General features: G+C 37.3%; 1 protein-coding gene across 5 annotated transcripts in view; it reads left to right on the forward strand.

The window, feature by feature from the left end:
• STXBP4 (syntaxin binding protein 4) overlaps positions 1–27,908 on the forward strand; it is a 165,163-nt gene that overhangs the window by 98,915 nt on the left and 38,340 nt on the right. For all 5 annotated transcript variants that reach the window (XR_002071657.2, XM_019415708.2, XM_019415710.2 and 2 more), the window contains one exon: positions 1,040–1,173. Coding sequence is in view for 4 of the 5 variants with exons in the window: in XM_019415708.2 (XP_019271253.2) it covers positions 1,040–1,173 (134 nt within the window). In the remaining variant the exon portion in view is untranslated. The remainder of the gene's footprint in view (positions 1–1,039; positions 1,174–27,908) is intronic.

Here is a 27,908-nt window from a genome sequence, read left to right on the forward strand (position 1 = left end):
AATGAAGATAACAGGAATTTCATAATAATTATTTTCCATAACAATGTTAAAATACTCAGCAATCAGATTCCCTTGTATGGTTAGATGTATTTCCCGTCCCCACCCTCCAAGGTCTCATTGTGACCTTGAATAATAATTCAGAAGTTTTGGTATTAAAAATGAAGGTTAAAAATGACTATTCAAAAGCCAGAGCTTGCCCTCAAACTTAAACTGGTCCATGGAAAAAAAGGTAACTTTAAAAAACAATAGTAAGCAACTTTTCACCATGTCTTAGAAACTGAAACTCTAGTACAGTATGGTTCAGTCTTTCTAATATCTATGTCTTCTGTAATAAATTTAGGACTTGATCATTCAACACAGAATAAAGGCTCTGTATTTGAATTTGAGAATTGATGCTTTAGTGTCTGCTTGTGAATGAATATCATCATGCTTAAGAAGATGGACTATAAATAATAATAGTTTTGTTATCAGTTTAAAATTGTGCCTTTTCAAATAAAAGTTCTAATGTGATGGTTTTTTGCAGTAAAACCTAGCATTTTAAATTATAAAAGAGTGCGTTCATTTCAGGTGACATTTGCATCTCCAAAAAGTGTTATAAATGCTGTTCAGATTTAGGGACAACAAATGGAAGAGCTTAAGAGAAATTTCAGGAGCACATACACATTGAAATTACATTTAATATTATAAGAAGTAACAGTAAATGTCTGCTTAATAAATTTACGTCTGAGTGCTTCATTTGAATTTTTACAAAACTAAATAAGAGGCTACATCATGTTAGCATAACATAAGCACTCACAAGATAAGCCCAACAAATGATTTATTTCTCCTTCTTATCAGGTCAGTCTAATTCTTTACATATGTCTTTGTTACATAACGAAGAATAGAAAACAGAAATGTTTTGTGATTACTTCATTTTATGACTGTAAGAATTCAATATTCCCAGAAATACAAATATTTTTGTACATAAGAGTTCAGATTCAGCCAAGATGGATACTATTTATTGTGTAATAAGCTCATCTTTGCATTATTGCCATCACAGTGAAAGAAGAGCTTTGTTAGCTTCTCAGACTTCCCTCACACCCCTGGGAAGGAACGGACGTAACATCGCAGCAACACTGGCACTTGAATCTAAGGAACTTGTTAAATCTGTTCGGGCCATACTTGACATGGATTGTAAGTTTTCTGCATTTTTTCACTTTTTTTTCCCCCAGTAATTCATTTAACAAAACAAAAGGAGATTTCAAGCTTGACAGTTTAATTTTGTTAAATGCGTTGGTTTGCCTATAGTAAAACTGAGAGCTAATTGATAAAAATCTCGATACACTCCTTGTAGGGGGAGAATATTTACTTTATTTAAAGTGCCTGAAATGGCCTCCAACAGAAGATAGCTGATTAAGGCATGTTTTTGCCTCTACTTCCATCCAAAGTCTCTTTGAAATGGAAGAACAGATAGAAAAATAAATCCACAACAGCACTGGAAACCTGGAAGGTTAGAACCAACATTTAGGGATTTTTGAATAATACCCAACAGATAGAATAAAATGGAAGGTACAGCCCAGCTGAGCAAAAGACCCCAAAACACAATAAAGATCAAAGACAAAAATGCTGAAACAGTAAGTTAACTAGAACCGTGAAAAAATGTCCAGGATCACAGGCAGGGAAGACTGGGAACAGACCCTGGGGCACTCAGCAGGGTAATTAATTAAAGGGCTATGGAATAGCTGAACCAGTTCCCCACTCATCAGAGCTGCTGGCTCAGGCATTTCCTCCTGAGCCAGGGCCAGGAGAATACCTCTCTTAAAGAACTGCATGATCTGTCCCTGGACACCCCCAGAGTCAGCACTGGGCTAGAAAGAGATGCAGGGGAACAGGCTTAGTAATGCCAGTGTCCCAGCAGACAGGGAGATCCTTGGGGAGAGCTTAAGTGATCAGTCATTTCCATCCTTCCCTCCTCCTGTCTCCCAGCACTTTTGCCTCTTCATGGATTTGGACTCCCTTTTAATTTGTTTGTTCTTCTGTCTCTTCTCTTGATGTCAGTCTGTCTGCTGGTTGTCTTTATGCTGGCCTTTAGCATTCCACTGTCTCTGTTTGCCACTCTTAATCTTTCCTATGCTGGGGACGAGATATCAAATATATATAAATATAAACGTAGAGAGGCACAGAAAAAACTCTTTGTTCACAAAGTATCCAAATAATAAGTTTTGAGTAAAGTCCTGTGTAGTAAATGGTTTGGCTTTGTAGAGGATATTCAAAGACCCTTTGGGGTAACTTTTAACTTCAAAACTATGTTATAGAAAGAGAATTGGAAACCATGCACAATTTGTGCAGTGAGGTTTTTTTTCTTAATTTTGTATAACCTATTACATTAAAAAAATCAAATTATATTTCAAAAACCCTATAAGAACTCTCTATGTGAAGAAATTCTGTGGGTTTCAGGATAGATGAAAATAATCACTTCTAATGTATTATGTGTACACTCAGAATTTAAAATATCAGATATTTTTAAGTTAGGGTGGGACCAGTGGAGGGAAACACCTGCATACACACACATAGCCCAGTGGACACTGCCATCATTAATTTTAATTACCTTGCTAACATTAACCTTTACATTTGTCAAACATGATTATTCAAAGAAAATATTTGAAATTCAGCAGAACTCCTTTGGAAGAGAAGTGAAAAAGTCCATCGGCACTTTTTATGTCGTAAGATTGTACCTCATTTGCTGTTTAAACTAGCAAATAGTTTCTGCATTGTCTTTTTTATTTATTTAGAGATATAATTGCTAACATTGGCATGTATTCCCAGTACTTTCATAATTTTTATGACCTATCTTTTTCAGTTTGATAATTCAGATAAACTCAGCTCATTTTCTTTTTCTTTATGCAGTCGCTTTTCTATATGTAATGGAAAGCAGAAAATTACTACCATGAGGTAGATAATTCAGCTGCAGCCTCTACCTCATTTCCTTTGGCATGACTGTCTGGTTATTTCAAGTTACAATTCAGAATTTTCTCTTGGGTAATTGCGTTTACTTTCTTCTTAACATAAGTATAATCTAGGATGTTATACAATGGGATTTCCTCAGAAATGAGAATCAGATTTCTTGGGTGTTATAGCTTAAACCCAGTCTCTGATGGAATATCTAGAAGATAATTCTGAACCTTTTTTAGATGGTGGCCTCTACTGAAATCTGGAGAAAGCCCTGTTACCAGACATGTGCAATTATATACATTTGCATCCATCTTCAGAGTGTTTATAAACCCCAACTTAAGAACCTAGATGTAGGATCACAGAGGGCACGAGTGCTTTTTACAGCCTTGCAAACCTGGCCATCCAGCTCTCATCGGGATAGCTGTAGCAATGGAGAATTATGTGAATCATAGAGGCATCCTCGAGGAACAGTTTGAACCCATGTAAACAGTGTTCTGCAGAATTTCTGATGATCCTTGGAGGTGCCCCAGGGAATACCCCAATTAGCCATCCAACTTCATTGGGCAAATTAATTAACCTCTGGTCCTCTTTCCCCATATAAAAGGTGGAGTTCATAATATCTAAACTGGCAGGGTTGGAGGATTAAATGAGATACATGTAAAGTAGCTAACGGAGCACCTGGTAGTATAAGGTGTTCATTAATGGACATTACTACTGCTGGTGCTGCTAATGCTGATACCACATTATCATCTAAAGCAGCTAATTTAAAACTACTTTTTCTCTGTGCTAAGTATTAAGTAACTATCGTCTAAATCTTTCAGTTTGGATCCATTTGGAAAATATGACAGATGAGAGCTTTCCTTAATGTATAACATATAATGTTATTTTCAATTTTGAGTTATAATGTAATCATCACAGGAAACCATGGCTAAATGTCTCAATCAGCATCTTATCTTTCAGTTGTTTTTTTGCTAACTATAACAAAATTTTGGTCTGTTCCACTGTACTGCCTCCACTGAAATAGCATGTAGACAAAATAGGCATTTTCAATTAGTATTGGAACCCCTACAAGGTGCCTCTATCGATCGATCTCCATCAGTATTTACATGGTCAATATCATAATGTTTTAGTGTAATCTTTATTTGAAATAACTACTTGTTTTGAACTTAAATCTTTGATTGACATCTAGTTTCACAAAATAATTCTGTTACAAAGGCAGGAAGAAGCAGTTCTACTTTTAAAACGCATAATAAAATAATAACTGGCCAGCTATTCCATAGGAGATCTTTAATAAGAACTTACTGACTTCCTCGTAGATGGGCAGCACAAACACAGGCATCCACCTTCCTTCACGATTCCCATGGAAATGATAGATGGAATATAAAATAGAGTAAAAATCTTCAAAAGCACTTGTAGTTACAGGCAAATCCCAAAAACTTCGATAGGGCAGGTGAGGCCACATACAAGGAAAGCACAAATGCCCAACTTGTTACTCCCCCTGCCTAACAACAGTGGCAATTATGGGATAATTGGAGGTGCTTCTGGCAGGAGGACAGTCCTTAATGCATTCTAATTTGAAGGGGTAATGAATAAAGCCAAAGACTCACTAGGGGGGCAGATGGACTCTTTTTCCTCTTTTATCTTGGTGAGTCAATGGCATTTTTGGAATCCTCAGAATTCACACAGATTCTGTGTCAAGCAGAAAGCTGACTGGGGCTTGGTCTCTTAGGCAGCAAAGACACACAGTGACATGCGCACACGCATCGACATGCACTGGGGCACACAGGACACTTTAAATGCAAAAGGAGCCTTTGCACCAAATGCTTCTGCACCAAATGCCATCCCACTCTTCACAGCCACCTCTGGTCTTGGCTCACCTCTCACTCCCCTCAGACTACTGCATCATCCTTATACTCACAACACAAGTATACACTGGCCAGCCCCAGCCAGAGCTTTGAGAGGGTAACTCCCCAACAACAACGTGGTTAAATGTCAGTGCAACCAGAGGGTCCACACATTGTTTCAAAGGTCAAAAACCAATTCTGAGTAGAGTTCTCTACATCAAGTTTCTATAAAGAGAAATACATAACGTGTGTGTGTGTGTGTGTGTATACATACACACACACACATTTCATTCAAGATCTTTTAAACAAATATGTACATAAGCATACCAATATATGATCATGATAAAGTCCACAGTGTTAAAGCAAGAAAATAGAGCTGTCAAGATTTAGAATAGACTACCTTCTACCAAGATGGTAGAGTGATCTCATGCCAAAACCTCCCCATTCTGCTCCTACACTTAGAAATGACATTTAAAATTATGTTTGTGTATTTAAAAAATGAAAACCAAAAAATTCACGTCTCCCTGCACCAAGAACAGAGGGTAAAACTGTAATGATAAGTGAGCTCTTAAGCTTCAGAGATTCGTGGGGTTGGGATGAGCACCTGGAGCCAAGGTTTCTACACCCACGAGGACCCAAATGATGCCTGAGCAAAGGAAGCAAGGAGCAGGAATCTTCCTGTGGAGAATACACTTTCTTTTCTTAAGTTACTCATATATTAGGCATTAAAAAAAAAAAAAATCCATCCAATTTAGGAGCCATCTGGGCCTGCCAGTAATTAATGTTGAAAGTAAATATTCTCATCCACTACAGGTGGGAATATAATTTGGCACAACATTTCTGGGAATCAGTTTTGCAGTATATATCGAGAGCTTTTAAGATATCTATTTGAAAACTGTTTTTGAAAGTCAAAAATAATATTTTGTTGGTCATTTATTTTAACCCTACAATCCTACCTGTTGGTATTTTGCAAAGAAAATAATGAGAGATGTGCTTAAAAATGCATATATAAGTATTTGGATCACAGCATTTCTTATAATAGCAGAATTATGGATATTCAACTGTTATAGAGTGGTTGAATAATTATATAATTTTTTACTCAACCAACTGAAAATGAAGGTGAACTTTACCCCTACCAAGCAATGACTATCTGATTACATATATTTGTCTGTGGGAGCTTCCTGCATCAATTCAGATGTTCCTTACTGTCTGAAACTAGCAGTATTTTAACTTTTAAAATTAGAATGTCAGTAATAGATGCTTTTTGTCTTTATATTCTGAAGCTAATTAGAAGTTATTTAGGCAGATGGGAAAAGGTTTTATGAGAAAAAGGGGAAATGTCGTACTGCAACATTTGTAGGACTTTATGATTTTTTTTCTTTTAGATCCAGAACTCAGACTTGATATAGCATCTTCTCATTGTACTTAGGCTGATTCTCAAACTGTTATCACTGCTTTTTTTGTTTCTCCCAGCACACATTTTTATAAGATAACATGAGTTTATCAAAAGAGAAGTCATATATTTTTGGTGAAATTCAGCTATACTATTTAGAATGGGCATGATGGTATTTGCTTCTCCATAAAGTTATCATGGCTCTCTCTCTCTCTCTCTCTCTCTCTCTCTATATATATATATATATATATATTTACATATACATATATATTTATATATATATTATTTATATATGTATATATATACACATACATATATATGTTTACATATACATATATATATACACATACATATATATGTTTACATATACATATATATACATATATATATATACACATACATATATATACATATATATATATACACATACATATATATATATATATATATATACACATACATATATATATATATATTTCTTCTCCTAGAGTTGAAGAAGGTGTTCCAAGCATAAGGGGATAGTTTACATGTCTCTGATGCCATTTGGAGGCAATTTTACCTGTTTTTGTAGTAAAGTAGATCTGTTCTCTAGTGACTTGATCATTTAGAGCTAGATAATACCCATTGTAAATATTGGTGTTGTCTTACCATTCAAGGAAAATGGTGAACTCATATATTCTCTTGTATTGTTGCAAATTGAAAGTAGGTCACTGCTGTGATGTTCTGTTAAGAAAATATATCAAATCTTGGGTGATCTCTGGGAAAGAAACTCTGCTTGGGTTATTTTATTTTGCTTTAAATGAGTGAATTATTGTTAGCTTCAAGGAAATAAGTAATTTCTTTCCTAGTACAGTTTTATTTCCAGAAAAAAAAAGTGAGAGAAAAATACGTAACTTAAGAAAAGGTAACCATTGGGGCACCTGGGCGGCTCAGTTGGTTAAGCATCTCCCTGACATTCAGGTCATGATCTCACAGTTCATGGGTTCGAGCCCTGCATAGAGCTTTCTGCTGTCCATGTGGAGCCCACTTCAGATTCTCTGTACCTACCTCTCTCTGCTCCTCACCGTCTCTGAAAAATAAATAAATAAAAATTTAAGAAATAAAGAAAAGGTAACCATTGGGACACCTGAGTGGCTCAGTCAAATGAGGATCTGGCTCTTGGTTTCAGCTCGGGTCATGATCCCTGAGTCATGGGATCGAGCCCCATGTTGGGCTCTGTACTGAGCATGGAGTCTGCTTGAGATTCGGTCTCTCTCTTCCTCTGCCCCTCTCTCCTGCTTGCACTTTGTCTCTTTAAAATATTTTTTTTTGAAGTAACCATTTAGATTTATTACTTCATTATTCACGATCTATTTATTGAGTATCTGCAATGAGTCAGACCATGACCTAGGCAGTGGGATAATAGCATACAAAGTCCCTACTGTCAAGCTGCTTCAGTAAATTGTAAGGGTAAAAATGGACAATCAAATTAGCAAAGTGAACAATCCCAGACAGTGATGACTGTTGTACATACAATAAAACCAGGTGATGTATAAGTGAGAATGCTACACCTCTTTGAAGAGATGACTTTTGAGCCAGGATTCAGCCAGGAGAAAATCTATGGGATGAGTTTTTCTGACCAAGTATGAAAACCTTGAGATAGGCACATCTTTTTTTTTTTTTTTTATGAAATTTATTGTCAAATTGATTTCCATACAACACCCAGTGCTCATCCCAACAGGTGCCCTCAATACCCATCACCCACTCACCCCTCCCTCCCACCCCCCATAAACCCTCAGTTTGTTCTCAGTTTTTAGGAGTCTCTTATGTTTTGGCTCCCTCCCTCTCTAACTGTTTTTTTTTTCCTTCCCCTCCCCCATGGTCTTCTGTTAAGTTTCTCGGGATCCACATAGGAGTGAAAACATATGGAATCTGTCCTTCTCTGTATGACTTATTTCACTTAGCATAACACTCTCCAGTTCCATCCATGTTGCTACAAAAGGCCATATTTCATTCTTTCTCATTGCCACGTAGTATTCCATTGTGTATATAAACCACAATTTCTTTATCCATTCATTAGTTGATGGACATTTAGGCTCTTTCCATAATTTAGCTATTGTTGAGAATGCTGCTATAAACATTGGGGTACAAGTGCCCCTATGCATCAGTACTCCTGTATCCTTTGGGTAAATTCCTAGCAGTGCTACTGCTGGGTCATAGGGTAGATCTATTTTTAATTTTTTGAGGAACCTCCACACTGTTTTTCAGAGCAGCTGCACCAGTTTGCATTCCCACCAACAGTGCAAGAGGGTTCCCGTTTCTCCACATCCTCTCCAGCATCTATAGTCAGATAGGAGCAATCTTGACATATTGGAGGGACTTAGGAGAAATTCTGAGTTGCTGATACATATGAGCAAACAGAGGAGTTAACATGAGCTAAGGGTAGAGATGCAGAAAGAAGCTGGACCATACAGGGCTCTGAACACCATTCTAAGGAGTTTGGATGTTATTTTGAGTGTCATAGGAGCCGTCGGTGGTTTTAAGCAGGAGAAGAAACCTGATCTGATCTACATTTTTAAAAGCTCATTCTTGCTTTTGTTTAAAACTGGGCTGTAAGAGTAGCAGAGTAAAAAAAGCAGAAAGACTACATGGTTTTGCAGTGATTGACTTGGGACAAGATAGTAGCTTGGGCTAGGTTTGAATAGCAAAGAACAAATATTCATTTTTAAAAAGAGATTTAGTATTTCATCAGTGTATATAACATTTTGAAACACCTGAAATTAAGTATTCATGTTTAAACTTAATATTCACGCACATACGAGGTCAGTGAGTAAACCAGAAGTCCAGAAGCACAAAGCAATTATCTGTTGTCATCTTCAATCTTCAACTGTCTCATATTTTCCTATTGTTCCTTCTGCACATTAATTAACTCTTGGGTATTTGCTTTTTTCATTAAACACATTCCTGAGAATTGAAGTGCTGAAGTTATTTAATAATGCCAAATCTATAGTAACTATCTACTGTTTTCTATCGGTACATAGGAAGCAAACATAATAGTTTGTCAGTCATAAAAATCAGAAAGCCACCATATTTCCAGTATTTACTATACCCAAAAACTGTCTAGTATGAATCAATCCCAGAGCTACCACATGATAGGCATTTTCATAGAAGATCATTTCCAAGGAAGTGTTTCATATATATATTTTAATCACATATACTGCCAGCATCCGTGAGCTATGAAGGTCATGACCAAATGAATGAGACTTAATTCTTCCCACCAGGCAGGAATATAGTTGTCAAGGGGCTTGCAGGATGTGCAACATCTAGGATTTATTCAGGTAAAAGCCTATATATCTTAGTACTAACATGGGTGAACACACTGTAACACAGAATGATTTCCAACACAAAGGCCAAAAAAAAAAAAATACAAAGACTGCTTCAAAAATTAAAGAAGGCATTGATGTTTAAGTATAGTACATTATTGGGGCACCTGAGTGGCTCAGTCAGTTAAGTGTCCAACTTTGGCTCAGGTCATGATCTCACCGTTTGTGGGTTTGAGCCCTGCGTCCAGCTCTGTGCTGACAGCTCAGAGCCTGGAGCTTGCTTCAGATTCTGTGTCTCCCTCTCTCTCTGCCCCTTCCCTGCTTGCACTCTGCCTCTCGCTGTCTCTCTCTCTCTCTCTCTCTCTCTCTCAAAAATAAATAAACATTAAAAAATTTTAAAAAATAGTATAGTACATTATCTCTCTTTCAAAAAATGGAATTCCAATTCCTTTCACAATTAGAACTGACTGCAATAATAGAGCGTCTACAGTGGGGTTCATGTTTTGCTCCTGTAGGATTATCCAGTTATAACTGGACAAGCAAAATGTGAATGGTGCCAGAAAGGAATATTTTCCCTCGAGGCCTGAAAATGTCCTCATCCAAATGGAATACATGCTTTTGGGTTAATGAAATAGGTGTTCTCTGGAGTTCATCTGAGGACAGAGTATTAACAGCTCATCTCAGGGGAGACAGTGGCAGTAGCAGTCATGTGCAGTAATGACTTTAATAATTATTTAATATGATACAACACTTGGGTGAAGATCCAGAAGTTCCTGCCTTCAAAACAGAGTATTAATATTACCACTACAGATACATATATTTAAAGATAATAATGCCATAGATATAGGAGATTTTAAAATTTTTATCAGTTTTACACTTTGAAAGTACCATTTTACATCCATATGTCCTCGCACCAAGCCTGTGAGATAGACATTATTGTTTTTAACTTAAAAGATATGAAGCGGAACCTGGGTGGCTCAGTTGGTTAAGCATGTGACTTCTGATCTTAGCTCCAGTCTTGATCTCAGGGTCGTGAGCTCAAGCCCCGTGTTGGGCTCCACACTGGGTGGGAAGCCTACTTAAAAATATATATATTGTATGTTAATAAAACAGTCATATATTTCAGGGCACCTGGGTGGCTCAGTCGGTTGAGCATCCCACTCTTGATTTTGGCTCAGGTCATGATCCCAGGGTTATGGAATCAGGCTCTACACTGGGCACGGAGCCTGCTTAATATTCTCTCTCTCTCTCTCTCTCTCTCTCTCTCTCTCTCTCTCTCTCTCCCCCCCCTTCCTCTCCCTCTTCCTCTCCCTCTCCCTCTCTCCCTCTGTCTCTCTCCCCCACTCGTGTGCTCATTCCCTCTCTCAAAAAAAAAAAAAAGATCAAGGCTTAGATAACTTGAATAATTTACTTCAGTCACATGCTTGGAAAGGGCAATGCCAGACCCCTAACTCGGATCTTCTAATATTAAGTCCTACGAATCTCACAGGTGTACAGTTAAGTCATTATGTCACAATTGAATTGGATTTTTTTCCTTTCTTTTTGAGCATATAAAATGGCAAGATGTGGTATTCTCAGTGGTATCTTAGATTTGATAAGCTATGATGACCTCTTGGAGTCTTGGCCTCCTGTCTGTAAAGTAGGGATACAGTCTTCCTAAGTCTCAAGGATTGAGGGAACTAGTATAAAAGTGCTTTGTAAATGTAAAGCACTATATAAATATAAGATTGTGTTTTAGAGTTCATTTTTTTTTAATTTTTTTTTTTTTTTTTGAGACAGAGGGAGACAGAGCATGAGTGGGGGAGGGTCAGAGAGAGAGGGAGACACAGAATCCGAAACAGGCTCCAGGCTCTGAGCTGTCAGCACAGAGCCCCACGCGGGGCTCGAACCCACGAACCGTGAGATCATGACCTGAGCCGAAGTCGGATGCTTAACTGACTGAGCCACCCAGGCGCCCCTAGAGTTCGTTTTTTATTTCAGTTAGAATTGGTCAAAATTTACCTCATCTTAAATTTGCATGATTTACAAATATTTAGAATAAAGCAGTAAGGCTTAAGGAGCTTTAATAACTTCCAGTCAGGTAGAGAGGGATACCTAACTCATTGGTAGCAGTGGCTTTCTCAGGTCAGATTGGGAGAATATGTTTTTGTTTTTGTATTTGTTTTTTTAGAAACCTTTATATTTGATTTTTTTTCTTTTTTTAGAGTGAGCATTTGTTGATTCTAAAATTTAAAGCATCCCTTTTAAAAGTAAGTTTTAAGCATCATGGAAACCTCACAGTAAAAAATTTCTTTTTGGAAGCATTTACAAAACAATGCATACAGAAGGAATAATAAATGTGCCCTGATAAAAATCTTGAAATGGAAGATACAGAGTCAAAAACTGAATCTTTAATAATATTTTTCAAAAATGTGCGACTTTATGAACTTATGTAACCAACATTACCAGTTAGACTAAAAATGATTAGGTCTTGGGACTATACGATGCTGCTTGTGTTTTTTGTTCCTTTGGGGTTTTTAATTTTTTTTTTAATGTTTATTTATTTTTGAGAGAGAGAGACACAGAGAGAGACAGAGTATGAGTGGTGGAGGGGCAGAGAGAGGGAGATACAGACTCTGAAACAGGCTTCAGGCTCTCAGCTGTCAGCACAGAGCCCTACGTGGGGCTCGAACTCACAAACTGTGAGATCACGACCTGAGCCAAAGTCGAATCCTTAACTGATGGAACCACCCAGGTGCCCCTCTTGTTCCTTTAAAATAACCACCAAATGCTAATGAAAGTAAAAGTCCAAGTGGGACAGAGAAGGAGCATTGGAAGTGAGAAAAACCTGCTTCTTGAACAAGATTTTTTAAACCTTAGGTAAATTCCTCAACCTCAGTTTTGTTCCATTTATGAAATGGAAAGTAGGAGCATTAAGGCTCATTACGTCACAGGATAAGATGAAGTATCATTTGTGAAATTGCCTTTAGTTTTTATATAAAAAAATAGTTGTTTGTACCCTAAATCATATCTTTGTCGAAAAGATAGATTCATTTTTACTTGTACAGAAGCAGAATAGTATAGTAAAAAGACTATACTTTGAACCTTGTAAGGTTCAAAATGTAGGCCTGCCACCTAATAGATTTATGCTTCAGGGGTTCTGTAGTCTCCCTGAGTCTCATTTTCTTCATCTATGAAATTGGAGATATCACCAACTCATAAGATTGTTTAGAGGATTAAAATAATGTATCTGAAGCGGCTAGCTGATTAAAGATAATGTTTAAAGTGGCTCCCACCTGGTAGGACTCAATATATATCATCATTATCTTCATCGTTATAATCTTCATCATTCATTGTCATTATGTAAAAAGAGTATTTTGTTCTTGCAACCTAATCTGATATAAACTATTCTCTCCCCACCCCCCCTTTTTCTTTTCTTTTTTCTTTTTTCTTTTGAAAGCAAGAAACCTTAGAAGGTGGTGAAAGATCTCTACTAATGTCGATTTATGTAATCTATCGTTATTAAATTACTCCACTGAGAACGTGTAAGAAACCAAGTGCTAAAATGCCTAAAAACAGTTGCCAAGTAACATTTCATTCTTTAAAAGAGCAATAAAGAAACCCAGCTTCAGCTCAAATTTATTCCATGGCAATGAAGTTTGAAACAATAAAGTTTATGTCTAACTAGCAACCTCAAGGGCTCTCCAAATGTCATAGTCTTGTATAAGGAGAGGGAAAACTTGCTGAGTTTGTATAGAAGATAGCAGTAGTAAAACTTCCCGGGAATGGGTACAGCTAGCCACCAGCTCACTGTGAACCCTTACACTAGACTTCCACAGGCATTTCACTCATATGAGAAAGGAGTAAACCTTATAGATACCTGGTGGAAGAATGCGCCAAATAGTAATGCTGATAGTTGCTCCTGGTATGCTTGAGAAAAACAGGACAGTATGGATAGAGAAGGCCAGTTCGTGGTATCACTCAATCCTCAACCTGTTTGCTTTCATAACAATCTATTCTTCTAAATTTTATTTATTTAAGTAATCCCTACCCCTAACATGGGGCTTGAACTCACAACCGCAAGGTCGAGTTACAAGCTCTTCTGACTAAGCCAGCCAGGCACCCCAATAATCTGTTTAATGTTGGCCTCCTCTCTACCTCCAGCTCTCTCTTTCACTCCCATACTTTATTCTCTTCATAGGACTTCACAATATTTTTTTTTCATGGTTTACTTGTTTATTGTCTGTCTCCTCAATTAAAGTATGAGCCCCTTGAGAACAAGGATCTTGCATATCTTGATCTTTACAATTTAGTAACATCTAGTTACTAGTCCTAGTTTCATTCCTAGGATTTTTAAAAATAGAAATAAATACCCATCATATGAATGAATGTAATATATAGCAAATCCACACAAATGGACGTCAGCCAGTTCTTTCCATAAATATTTGTTGAGTACCTACATATCAGACACTAAGATCAGACTCTGCTCATGTTGAGGATGCCCCTGTAGTAGAAAGCAAGCAAGTAAGCAGTCATGAGGTAGGAGAGACTTGTGGAAGAATGGAATTAACTCTTCCCTCTCATACATACTAACCCTAGGTGGGTGCCACACACCATCGATGGGGGCTTTGAGACCAAAATATTTCCATGAATGACCACACCTTTTTTCCAGATCTGATAGAAGGGGAGTGAGACTATAGGCAGTTTCCTATAAGAAATCCATGAGTGTCAGGGAGGGTGATGCTTCAAAAAGAGCTGAAAAAAAGAAAGAAACCAAAGTAAATCTGTAAAAGTGGACCTTGAATAGCCCAGGCAGAAAAAGAATATGAGTGATGTTTTCATTAAAGTGGATCATAGGCTGGTATGTACCAAACTGTTATAATAGGGAAGCACTTCAACTATTGTAAAACCTGCTGGGATTGTAGTTCTACCAAAAGAATCTAAAGAGGATGCAGTTGTTTAATTATATATATATTTGGGCATATACCACAGGTTCCAGGAATTGTGTATTTATCTAGACATATACCACAGATTCCAGAATCCAGTTTTGTTTTATTTTAAACTTGGGTTAAATGGGTTTGTTCTCATGTTTAGAGACTATGGATGGGAATGTGGCTTATGTAGTAATAATTCCTAAAAGATGAAGTCTACTGCAGAACTTCCCTTACAGTGTCAACAAGAAGGAAAGGGCAGAGGTGTACATATAATCAAGGGGAATTTCAGAGTTCTTTGATGAGCTTAGATGTTCAAACAAATATACAAACGTTGGAGAAAGAGACAACCTAGAACTAACAAGAATGCTTAAGAATAGTGGCAGGAATGTTAAAGCCAGGATCAACCTACGCTTTTGAAAAAAACTTTTAAAGATGAGAAAAGCTATATTTGAAGATAAAGAGAAAGTAGATTTGGTATGTTAAATTAACATAGAGGGGGAAAAGTCTAGGTAATGTAGTAGACTCTCTTTGGGTAAGGGTTCCCATGATCTCTCCTTCCCAGTGTTCATACTTTCTGTGATCCTGTCCCCTGGAGTATGTGCAGGACCTGTGATTTACTTCTAACCAATAGAACACAGCAAAAACAGGATGTACATGATAATATTGCATAAGATTTTAGTGCCCATTTGCTGGAGCCTCCTACTCCTTCTTGCCTTCAAAGAAGTGAGCTCTTACGTTGGGAGACCCACATGGCAAGAAGCCAAAGGCAGCTTCAGGTGGGTAGCCAGGGAAAATGAAGCCTTTAGTTCTAAAACCACAAGGAATTGAATTCTGTTGACAGTAACAACCTTCCCCAGTCAAGCCTCAGATGAGACTGCAGCCTTGTGAGACCCTAAGCAGAGTACTTGGCTATGCCTCGCCCAGACTCCTGACTCACAGAAGCTGTAAGATAATAAATACATGTGTATTAGTCTAAGCTATCAAATGTGTGGTAGTTTCCTACACGGTGATAGAAAATATCATCAACCAGTTACACAGTAATAGAAAATATCAACTACTGCCATTTGCTTCTGTCTTCCCAGTTGAGAAAACAACCTTCAGAATGGCATGGCTAGAATTTTCCCTGGAATAGAACATTCCTTTCTATTAGAATAAAAGATACAAATTACATTTAGAGCTTTGAGTCAACCTTCATACTCCCCATGAGATGACTCTTTTCTACCTCCTTCACCTCTTTGACTCTTTCCTATCCAAAGGAAATATTGGCGGGGGGGGGGGGGGGGAGAGGGATAGAAAGGATACTTTTTTACAAGCTTAATTAAGGCATCAGCCTCTAGAAACGGCTGCCATTATGTTAGAAATGCTGTCATGAATCTTCCTAAGAGAGCTGCTTTCCCTCCTCACCATGTGATGTCTCTTTCAGCTTAGCATTCTCACTACCTATTACAGTGCTTGACACATGATTGATTCTCCAAGACCATGTGATGAATGAATTCCTTGTTAAGTTACCTAACCCATAAACCTAATAAGAAAGAAAGTCATCCTTCCCTACTGTGGTGTTCTTCCCCTCTTAGACTTTTGGGAATGAAAAGGCAAGCATGACATTTATTTATGTACAGGGAAGCAAATGAATAAACCCAGAAAATACAGAAATGAATGAATTGCTTTTTGTAAATAAAAGGAACCTTAAAAACCTAATATGAATACTGATTATTTCATAATTGTCTTTTTTTCTCTTCAGTCTACCAAGTTGTGCTCAGTTTTATATGAGACATATTCAGTGTTGGTAGATGCCAGAAGCTTAATTGTCTGACTCCAAATGATACTGACATAATGGACTCATTTGCTATGCCTCCATTCTCTATCTTCACATCACATAAAAGTACAAACCTTTTATAACCTGACAATAATTGAAATGCCTTTATCTTTTATTCATTTTATTTTCAGCTTCCTTCTTTGTAGACCCCTAGTGGAAACATAATTTTAGCATTATTCATTCCTGTTTGGTACACTGAATGCCTGGTCCGTTGTACCTCATTTCTAGCAATCTGTGAAGTTTTTATAAATACTTTGTTAATTTAATTTGCTGTTGGACATTACTGATGACAAAATGCCCAAAAGATTTGGTTTAATTTACATAACATATAAGTAGAAAATGATCAAAAATAGATGCTCCATTGCTTACTGTCCATTTCAGAAACGTGATATTGTTTTCATCTAAACTAAGGAACTAAAGTATTTAAAGTCATAATGTCCTTATTTATGAGTTAGGAGATCACATATTTGTTGAATTGAAACTTTCATTTATATAAAGGGGCTCAATGATTATGGGTATTGCCTGAGAATGTGGATATTTAAAAACAAATAGCAATTACTTCCTATTACTTCTCCCCTACAGTCTATCCTCTAGTGGTCTTTAATGCATAAACCTGACCCTGTCATCCACATGATATCTTGGACCAGTCACATTGGTCTATTTATAGTTCTTCAAACATACCAAATTCATTTCCACCCCAGTACCTTTGTACTTGCGGTTCCACCTCCCTGGATTGGTCTTACTTCAGATCTTCACAAGGCTCACTTTCACACCCCTGTCTGTATTCTAATATCATCTTCTGAAGAGGCTTTTCCTAGCCAATCTATCTAACATAGTAAGTAGCCCCTGTTACCACTACCGATCACTCATGATTCCTCTACTGTTATTTGTTTTTTTTTTAAGCACTAATTGCTCCCTGAAATTGTGTCTGCCCTACTAGAATATAAACTCCAGGAAGGCAGGGTCCTTACTCACCTTCTTCACCACCACAGCCCCAGAATCCATCATTACAGCAGTCCATCCTCCATATGTAGGAATTGAATAAGTGAATAAGATCATAGAGGTAGGTCACATAGGATAAAGAAAGAAACAAGGAAGAGAAATCAAAATGGCACTGAATTTTTGAGCCTGGATTATTGGCAGGTGGTAGAACCATGAAAATTCACAAGTAACCCAGAAGAAGGACAAGTTCTGTATTACACACTAGCACTAGGAATACTGACATATAGAGGGAGATAGGGAGGGACCACAGGGTTGGAAATGTTGCTGCAGGGATTATTCTTATGGTTCTGATAATTCAAGCCCTAATATTGCAGAGAAAAGGTGTAACAGAGGAAGAAAGAAAAGTCAGGGACAACTTAGAGGAGGAAGGGGAGCCAGAAGGGGAACAGAAAGGATGATAGAAGTAGAAACTAAGAATATTGCTGGGAGGTTTAAAAAAAAGCAGAAACAAAACAGGAAAAGGGAATTTCAAGGAGAGATTGGAAAGTGGTACTAAATGCTGGTAACAAGAGGACAATATGTGGGAAATGGGCCAGCTTTGACTGTAAGCATTTGTGACCTTTACGAGAGAATCTTCGGTAGATTGGTGAGGGCAGATATGCATCTTACACCAACACTGTCTCGAATGTCAGTTGAATCTTTCTTCTGTGATTCATGGGGCATTTCAATATCTCTTAAGACCTCCTGTTCATATTGTAAATATCAGTTATGTAACTCTAGTTTAAAAGGTGTAGGGTTGGGTGGCCTGAGTGGCTCAGTTGGTTGAGCGTCTGACTTCAGCTCAGGTCATGATTTCACAGTTTCTAAGTTCGAGCCCCAAGTCAGGTTCTGTGCTGACAGCTCAGGGCCTGGAGCCGGCTTCAAATTCTGTGTCTCCTTCTCTCTCTGCCCCTCCCTGACTCATACTCTGTGTGTGTGTGCGTGCGTGTGTGTGTGTGTGTGTGTGTGTGTGTGTGTGTCAAAAATAAATATTAAAAAAAATATTTTAAAATTAAAAAAAAAAACAAGGTTAGGGTTAAGGGAAGAAAGGTATGGGAAATGGAGCTGAATCTAAACTGATCCTACAGCATATGTTGGAAGTTACTTAATCTGAACATGTTCTTGCCTGGGCCCAGGTTTCTGTGATTTTCTAGAGAGGGATGCCATGTGCTCCGATAGCTGTCAACGTGTCATTTAAATGTGTGCCTAGTTTTTCTAAATCGAGAAGTGCTAAGATAAGAGGGAAAATGTTAGTTAGGCCAGCAATATTTTTATTTTATTGTCTGCTGACATAAAAAATGTGTTAAACTTTATTTTCATTATTTTGCAAAGATCTGAAAAGAATGAACAAGCAGGAAAACTTGCTCATAATCCAGTACCAAGAGGCAACCATTAGTTACATTTTGGCCTCGTTAACTTTCAGTCCCTTTTTTTCCCCAACTTTTTAAAACTTCTAACATTTTTATGTTGTTTTTTTATATAATGGGAAAAGGAGCACAGTGGCTAACAGTGTGGACTCAAGAACCAGGTCTCCTGGATTCAAATCCCATATCTTCCTCTTATGAGCAACATGACCTTGATGAGGTTCATAACCTGTCTGGGCCTCAGTCTCCCCACCTGTAAAATGTAGGAACAACCAATTCTTTTATAAGCTCATTTGGTCTGATATCTGGGATACAAAAGAGTTGACCCCATACCCTTTCCACCTTTCCAAGCTTACTTATTCCATATTCCCCTCCCCTGGCAGTCTTTTGGAAAGCTTCTCATCCCATTTGTCATTTTGTCTATTGTTCTCCTGATGTTTTGTACTTTTGTCATTTGTCTTGATGTGCAAATCATTGTTTACGAATAAGATCTAGAGTAGGAGCCACCTCTACTCCTGGAGACTTAACTAAAATGAGAAACTGAGGAACCTAGTTGAGGATTATGCTTGTCTATAATGGCCTTAAAGTTGTACCACACTGTACCCTCACATTAAAGTCAAATATGGCCTGGATCTGTTCTGCAATAAAAAAGGGTAATAAAGTAATTAAAGCATTTGATTGTCTGTATCAGAGTTATTATCCTAAAAAGCCATTAACCATACAATGATAATCAAATGACTGGATGGGCCGTTAACGGTAATATGTCCCTTAGGGCAGCACATCACAACTGTGTGCGCTGTGTGCAGACTTTGTGACAGAAATGTCTCTAAGACTAGGCTAACTGTGAACTATTTAAGTAAGAGAGAACCCAAGGGAAAACAGTTTCTTCTTCTTCTTCTTCTTCTTTTTCTTTCAGGAAAGGATAATTGGTCAAATTACCCTTTATCCTGTTTACTTCAGGAAAATAATTGGTCAAATAGCATCAAGGCAGAACATGGCCATAAAAGATGCAACACCTCTCTGGTGGTTTCATGATTGAAAAAAAAACCCCGCCCCGAGTCCACCCCATCAAACTCAATGGATCCTTTGGGCATGACAATCATGGATCTATTTTCCAGAGCCAACCTTGATTTTGAGTGTTTTGGCACCCTTTTAATTACTGTCCTGATTTGGGGATCCAAAAAATAAGAGTTGGAAGTATCTATAATATCCTTTCTTTGTGAGCAAGGTTTTTTGGCCAACTTTAGCCTTTCTTGAACACATCCTTGCTCTGTCCTCCTCCTATAATGTAGGCTGTAATCCAAAGGTGGATCTGTCTTTATCGATAAGGTACTGACAAAGTTCTGTCAAGTGCATTGCTGTGCTTTGGGTTGGAGGGTTTGTATGAACAGCAAAATGCTACTTTATTGCTTGAGAAGATGGTGAATTGACATTAACTTAAGGAAACAGACTGCTGCAGGTTTTTCTGAGTATCTTGCAGTAAATCAACCTTCAAAGACTTCCTTAGGAAACACATTGGCTCTTTTTAAAAATATAAATACATTAAACAAAGTTCTTAAATCATCTAGCTCTTTTTTCTAATCTGAAGTTAAGGAAAATATATCAGTATGTAATATGACTTCCTAGGGAGTTGAACAACAGAAGACTTGGATGTGCTGAATCCAGCCAACAGCTATCAACCTCATTCTCTGTGTGTTTTCATTCGTTAGGAGTGGGCTAGGAGGAAGATCACATTAATGCGGCCATTTGTGTTTGCCTCAGCCCATCACCTTGAACTTTTCTCCCAAAGAGTGACAAATTAACGTTCTTCTTCCCAAATAGAAGAGCAAATTTTGTTCATGCATTTCCTGAATTTTTAACTACACCCTCTTTTTGTTGTTGTTCTGTGAAGTAGAAACCACTGTTTGTTTTCTCTGTAATGAAGCACAAGGATGCAATTATTTTTAAATAAGCTGTTTACTCGCATATTTGTGACTGTTACCAGGTCACAATTTATAATAGTAATTCCTCAGCAGGGTTCTGACAGTAATGAACCTGAAGCTCAGAGTTGTAAAGAAATTGCAAAGGGAAGCACACCTAAGTAATGACATTTGTTAGGAGATAGAGACGTCATCTCCCAGCACCTAGGATTATTTTTTATATTTACAGCTCAGGAGTCAAATCTGAACTCAAGTTGACTGATCAGAAATAATTCACACGCTGGGTTTACCAACAGTGAGAAATAACAGAGGAAGACTTCTTCAATTCTCTTTCTGAATTGTTAGGGACAGACATGATACAGCTTAGGCCTCTTGCCTTATAGCATTAGTGGTTCAATACAGGAGCAAAGACAAACGCCAGAAAATAATGACTTGTTTGATTGTTTATATTTAAACTAAAACATCTAAGCTATTTATTTTCTCATGTCTCAGGGACTAAAAAGTTTCATGAGAAATACACATTTGTAACTTAAAAAAAAAAGGAATACACACTTGTAATGTATTTTTTTTTTTTTAATGCTCAAAGGAGATAGTACCATTTCCTGAAGACCTGATCAGTGCATTCAAAACATTGCTGTGGAGCATATTCTCATTTGAGAATATAGCTTAGACATTTTGTTATCTAAATACTTTGTGGTACTTGTGTTGTTTCCAAAAGCCATCAAGCACCTAAATCACAACACACAGATGTGTGTTCACTGTGATATCACATTCAGAAAGCCATGGAAGCAAAGGAAATCTGTTGGAATGCACAGGGCAGCAAGCAGGCTTTCTTTTCTATTTGGTTGTTGGCTTGCCATGTAACATGCCAAGTTTCCCTGTCTTCACTCTACTGCCTAATGACGCTACAGAAACTTAATTGGTATTTCCAGATAAAAGATTTCACAGAAACTTAATTGGTATTTCCAGATAAAAGATTTCACAGAAGCACAAATTTTATTATCTGGCTTTCTGTCTAGTGGTTGCTCTTAGTACACACTGAATATAACCTCTTAAATATGAAGGTAACATGTTAAGACTATGAGGTCAAAAAGGATAATTATGGTTATAACTAATTATCATGTAAGTTAACCAAATGTAATTACAAAGCATTTAATTGTTAACTTTTGTTTAAACATGATTTTCTTATTTGAGTGGAAGGCAAAAAAAAAACACATTGGCCCTTTGTTGTTCTTTTATAGCAGTGCTCAGTTATGTGACCTAGATTTCAATTCTCTGTAGTATTTCCTGTACAAAACCAGTGTATTCCCTTTCTGCACACCTACCACTAATAATAAAATATGAGTCAGCTACATAGAGCTACTATCTGTGTAAAGTTTTTAATCAAAACCTTTTGTTAATGAAAAACAAGTGCATAGTGTTATTATAATGCAGATGAGCTAATAAACAAAGTATAATTAAGAATCTTTCTAGAGAGAAATTTCTCAGGAGGTAAATATTTAAAGATTCACTGTTAGGTTTTTTTAAAAAAATAATGTACTTTTTGTCTGCTTAAAGAAATTTCTTTTTCTTTGTCTGATGTCATCTTGGAATTCTTGGTAGGCTGTGACTCTTTAATTTGATATTGTACTAAACAAATATTTTTTGAGCTATTCTCTTCAAAGAATCTTTCTTGTTATTACAATCTTGTTATAATCTCTGTCTCTTTTTTTTAATGAGTATGCACACTGGAAAGTGAAGCACTCTCCAGTTCTATAGTATGTCAAGTAATATGGCAGATTTTATATTTTTAAATATAAAAAATATACTTACACTGAGTTTGTGAAATTTTGCCTTTGTAATCCATTCATATTTTGATGATAACCAAAGTTCTTAGGCAACCATTATGCTATAACATTACTGTCAGGAAATTGGAACAAATTCCAGGTTATTTCACTGAACATGCATCACATGGTCAAGGCTTCCTAACACTCTGGTCTTGACTAAATAGCACAGCACTCTTTAAGAAGTATGTATCTTAAAGAAACACAGATCTGTTCAAATTGGCAGCACTAATAGAAAATAAAATGATAGTTTCAGCTGTATCTATATAACATCAAACATCTGTGTTATGAGCAAATGCTGACTCCTCTAGCTGTTTCCAAAGGTACAGATGTTTACATTATATGAGCAAAACAACTGAATGATGGATTGAGTGGTTTTAGCTTGTATTTGAATTGTTACCATAGTCTCCAAATACTGCTGTAAAAGCATTCTTCTTTAGGGTCTATTCCCTCCCTCGATCATCTCATCACTTTTATTCCTTCCTTCCCTCTCATCCCTTCTTCAACAAATATTGATCGAGTACCTGCTATGTGTCAGACACTGTGTGTTGAGTGAGAGAATAAAATAGACATGGCCTCCCCAGAGCATACATTTGATGGAGAGTAATTGTACATCCTTTAAAAGTTTAATTATATACTTACAAATTGTGGTAAGTGTTCTAAGGAACAAGTATAAGGTGCTATGTATTTATCCAACAAATATTTTCAAGGGCCTACTATGTGTCAGGCGAGGTTCATTGTAAACAGGGATGAATGAAACATGATCCCTATCCTTGCTGAGCTTATGTACAGTTAAGGAAAACAAACAATAAACAGGAAGACCAATAAATATGTCATTTCTGTTGAGGAAGTTCAATGACTGTAGTGTACGTGTTGCTCTGATAGAAATGGAGGGAGGGCAGGGACCATCTGTCCATATGACAAGCTTTCAAGTGGAGACTGGAAAGATGACTAGGAGCCAACCATCTAGAAAGCTAAGCAGGGATCAACCCAGGCTGAGGCAAAGAGCTGCCTACTCCAAGAATTGAAAGAAGGCTAGAATAGATTCATTTAGCAAGATGGGGAAGATTTCGGGGAGGATCCGCTTTTGAGACATAAAACTTAATTTTGGGAAAATCAGGTCTAATTTGCCTAAGAGACATCTAAGTGGAGATGTTATTGTGGAGTTGCTTATACTAGTCTGGAATCAGAAGGAAGGGTTGAGTTGGCCAAATATGATAGTCATCAGCACATGTAGGTTTTTTAACATTATGGAAACTGTGAAATCACCTAGGATATGAATGTAAGTCGAGAAAAGAAGGGGATCCTAGACTGAATCTTAAGGACAAAATTTAGAGGTCTAGAGAAAGAAGAAGCTAGACTGAGAAGGAGTGGTCAGAAAGACAGATGGATAATAAGGCAAGTATAGCGATGTGGAAACCAAGAAAAACCGAGTAGTTTTAAAAGCATATGCTTTTGAGTAGTTAAGTAATTGTCCTGCTAGATAGTAAATTTTTAAAAATTATTCTCAGTAAATTATAAAATACTCCATAGTTGTTAATATTGTGCATATGTATATACGTATGTTTTTAGAACGACTTTCTCTGAAAAAGTAGAAACTGTCTTGGGGCACCTGGGTGGCTCAGTCAGTTAAGCTTCTGACTTCAGCTCAGGTCATGATCTCATGGCCCGTGAGTTCAGGCCCTGCATAGGGCTGTGTGCTGACAGTTTAGGCTGACAGCCTGCTGACAGGCTGTGTGCTTTGGATTCTGTGTCCCTGCCTCTCTCTGCCCCTCCCCCACTCGTGCTCTGTCTCTCCCTGTCAAAAAATAAATGTCAATAAAAAAAATTTTACAAAAAAAGTAGAAACTGTCTTAACCAGTTTAATCAGCCTACTCCATTCTCTCCATGAAGCATACGGTTGGATGCCCATGGGTGATGTTTACTCCTGTCTGATAGGCTTCCCTCCAGTGCTACCCTGAACATAAGCTGCTACCAGTTAAAATGTTTATCAGAGTTGGTTGTGTTTTTTTCCAAAACGATTAATGCCAGGTGTACTTGGTACTATAAATTAATTGTGTAATTTGTAACTTAATGAACCATGAATGTGGAAAGAAAAAGTTATTTTTATAAAAATTAAGTTGAATGCTTTAGAAAGATTTGATAAAGGTGAGCTTACAATGCTATTGATTAGATGTGAGGGAGTCATCTGTAAAAGATCGGGGGCAGGGTGGACTGTAAAAGTCTAGAAGAATTCTGCTCTTGGATTGTTTCATAACTGTTCTTAGTTCTCAATGCACTTTTAAAGAAACCGAAACTGGAAATGATAGCTGATGTATTTTGAGTGTGGTTTCTGCAAAAAGAACAATATAGAACCCTAATCAGAGGACTAAGCACCAAAAAAAACAAAAACAAAAAACAAAACAAAACAAAAACCAACCTTTGGCCTAACAAAAATTGGCAAATGAATGTTTGGATTTAAAATAAAATATATAAATATAGGTATATAAAATAAAAATATATCCGCATATATGTGATGCCTTAACTGATGGTTAATCTTCTACTATAGCCAAGTATCTTTGTATCTAGTTCTATCATATATCAGATGATACAAAGACAAAGTTTACCCAGCCTGTGTTCATTACCAAAATGTATGAATAAATTATCATTGAATAAATGGAATCCTGCAATAGAAGATCATTCCTTTTCTTTCATGGTTTTGATATTTAAGTACCTCAAACAAGGAAAATTCATCTTTGGATATACATACGCATGTTGTGTTTCTGCCCCTAGCCTTTGTACTTCTTTGCTTTAATCCTACTGATAACTTTTAAGAATGTATTTGATTACTCATCAAATCAAACCAACATTATAGTCTCACTTTTATTCTTAACACATAACCACAGTTAAGGTTACCAAAGCATACCTCTCAAGTAGAAAATATTATACATTAAAAGGATTCCCCCACCACCACTTACTTTCTGAAATTCTCTTTTCAATTAATTTCAGACTCTTCCCAAGATACTTAGAGGACATGAGAAAGAATAATTTTTAATACTGCTACATCTTAAATATCAGTTCTTACTATTCTATAAATTTACCTGCAAGCATTTAATTTTTTATCAGTAGTAATGTTTTCGAATTAAAATTCCATACTTAATTGTTAGACGGTCAGTGATCAATGTAGGATGGCAAGTGATTAAAGGAGGTGGGTCATAAAAATTTTGAGTAAAACAAAAGACCGTGATCTAGTAGGGAAACAGCAGTGAAGTGTAAGATTCCCAGGGAATCTAAATTAGATTCCTAAAGTAGACTGGATTTATTGGGTTTTATTTTTTTTTTTAATGTTATTCTAAATTTTTTTAAATGTTTATTTATTTTTGAGAGAGAGAGACAGAATGTGAGCAGGGGAGGGGCAGAGAGAGAAGGAGACAGAATCTGAAGCAGGCTCCAGGCTCTGAGCAGTCAACACAGAGCCCGACACAGGGCTCAAACCCATGAACTGCAAGATCATAACCTGAGCCGAAGTCGGACACTTAACCAACTGAGCCACCCAGGTGCACCATTTTAAATGTAGGTGTTTACACGTACACATACATGTCTGATAATCAAGTACAATGTTTGTGGTTTTTTCCTATAAATAGTTGCATGCTATTGTGTGTTGCTGAGGAGATAGCTTCAATGCCAATGCAGTGCTTTGAGACATGATTATTATATATAACATCAGAAGTTAAGTCTCTGGGCCATCAGGTAGAAACAACAGAAGGACAAATTTTGGTTCCATTCTGGGCAAGAATTATGAGCAAGAACCTTTGAGAATTAGACCTATCTAAAAATGTGAAGCTCTGTGTTTCCCATCACTACAGAGCCTGGAGAAATCCCCAAAGACTTGTAAATATATTGCATGGAAATGAGTCTTTTCCTCTGAAATCCGTTCTGTGTGGCTGTTGCAGAGCACTGAGCGTTTTGTGCAGTAAGCCAAGGGCAAGTGAGTATGTGGGGGCTGAAATACAAGCGACTGGATGCCCTGGGACAGGCCCTCGTTTTCTAGAGGAAGGAGCACCTTTTTATAATTTTCACAGAAAGACGAGTGCCCTTGCAAGCTCTGTGCCCTCAGAATTGCATCAGCTCAGAGGAGGCACTATTTTGTAGCCCTGGCACATACCAGGAGAGCCATTTTCCACACAGAATGGAAAAGTTTTATCCACACCACAGGCTGGCAGTGGCCCTGTTTTCATACATGTTGGTCTTCCCTTCCATTTCCTTCCTTCCAACACTAAGAGTCTCCATAAACAAATAGGGGCACCTGGGTGGCTCAGTCGGTTAAGCGTCCGACTTGGGCTCCAGTCATGATCTCACAGTTTGTGAGTTCGAGCCCTGTGTTGGGCTCTGAGCTGACAGCTGTCGGATTCTGTGTCTCCCTCTCTTTGCCTCTCCCTCACTTGCACTTTCTCTCTCTCTCTGTCATTCAAAAATAAATAAACATTAAAAAAAAAAGTCTCCATAAGCAAATAAAAGGAAATGAATTAAATATTCAGTTCACAAAATAATACTTTTGGAACCAAGTAGGTCTGAGGAAAACTCAGTACCCTCAAGGAGTTAGCAGTCTATGGGAGGAGGGGAGTAAAATATTTGTGCAAATTTTCATAATGCAAATTTGGAGATACTAAGTATTTTGTGAATGATACAAAGTGCTAATAGCTTAGAAGAATAAGGAGGGAAATTGTTTTAAAATCAGAAAAATGTTTATGGAGAATGCAACATTTAAGATTTGGCTCAGAGAAAATTTGAATGGGGGTGATGGAACCAGAAGGAAGTTGAGGTAAATAGGAGACAGAGGAAAACCATTGTAATTTTTTTTTTATAAATACATTTTGATTTTCTTATGTTTATTTGTTTTTGAGAGAGAGAGTGTGTGTGTGAATGGGAGAGGGGCAGAGAGAGAAGGAGACACAGAATCCGAAGCAGGCTCCAGGCTCTGAGCTGTCAGCACAGAGCCTGACGTGGGGCTTGAACCCATGAACTGGGAGATCATGACCTGAGCTAAAGTCGGACACTTAATCGACTGAGCCACCCAGGCTCCCCAAAACTGTTGTAATTTAAAAGCACCAGAAGAATCATGAAATACAAGATTGAAACCGATATCTCATTATTTATGCCATTATAAGCAACCACAGTTGAGAAGATATCTTAACACGAATAATTAACTATATACTCATTTGCACCAATACCTTACAGTCCTCCAAAGTCTCAGGCGTTCTCATTCTGACAAACCTGGTATGTTAATATCTTGACCCTAAACCACTCTCCTGTTTTCATTTTGTCTTTGTCACCTACAGCCAACTCAGTGTTTGCCCAACTAGGTCTATCGCATCAGAAACTATAAAATCAGATACTTGCTTTCTCAACCTCCTACATCTGGGGTAGCCTTCACTTCTGGCCAATGAGATATCGAGGAGAGTCTGCTTAGGAATTTCTGGGGAAGCTTTCAATTAGCCGGCTCTTTTTCCTTTCTTTCTGTCTTCAATGTGGATATGATGCTTGTAGCTTTGCAGGCCCTCTTGCAACCACAGAGTGAAAATTGTGAGGGTGAAATGTCTATACACCAAGAATGCTAGAGTAAAAACATAGAAAAAACCTGGA

The sequence above is a fragment of the Panthera pardus genome, unplaced genomic scaffold (genome assembly GCF_024362965.1).
Source record: "Panthera pardus isolate Hobbes unplaced genomic scaffold, ASM2436296v1 HiC_scaffold_3, whole genome shotgun sequence".
Lineage (NCBI taxonomy): Eukaryota > Metazoa > Chordata > Mammalia > Carnivora > Felidae > Panthera > Panthera pardus.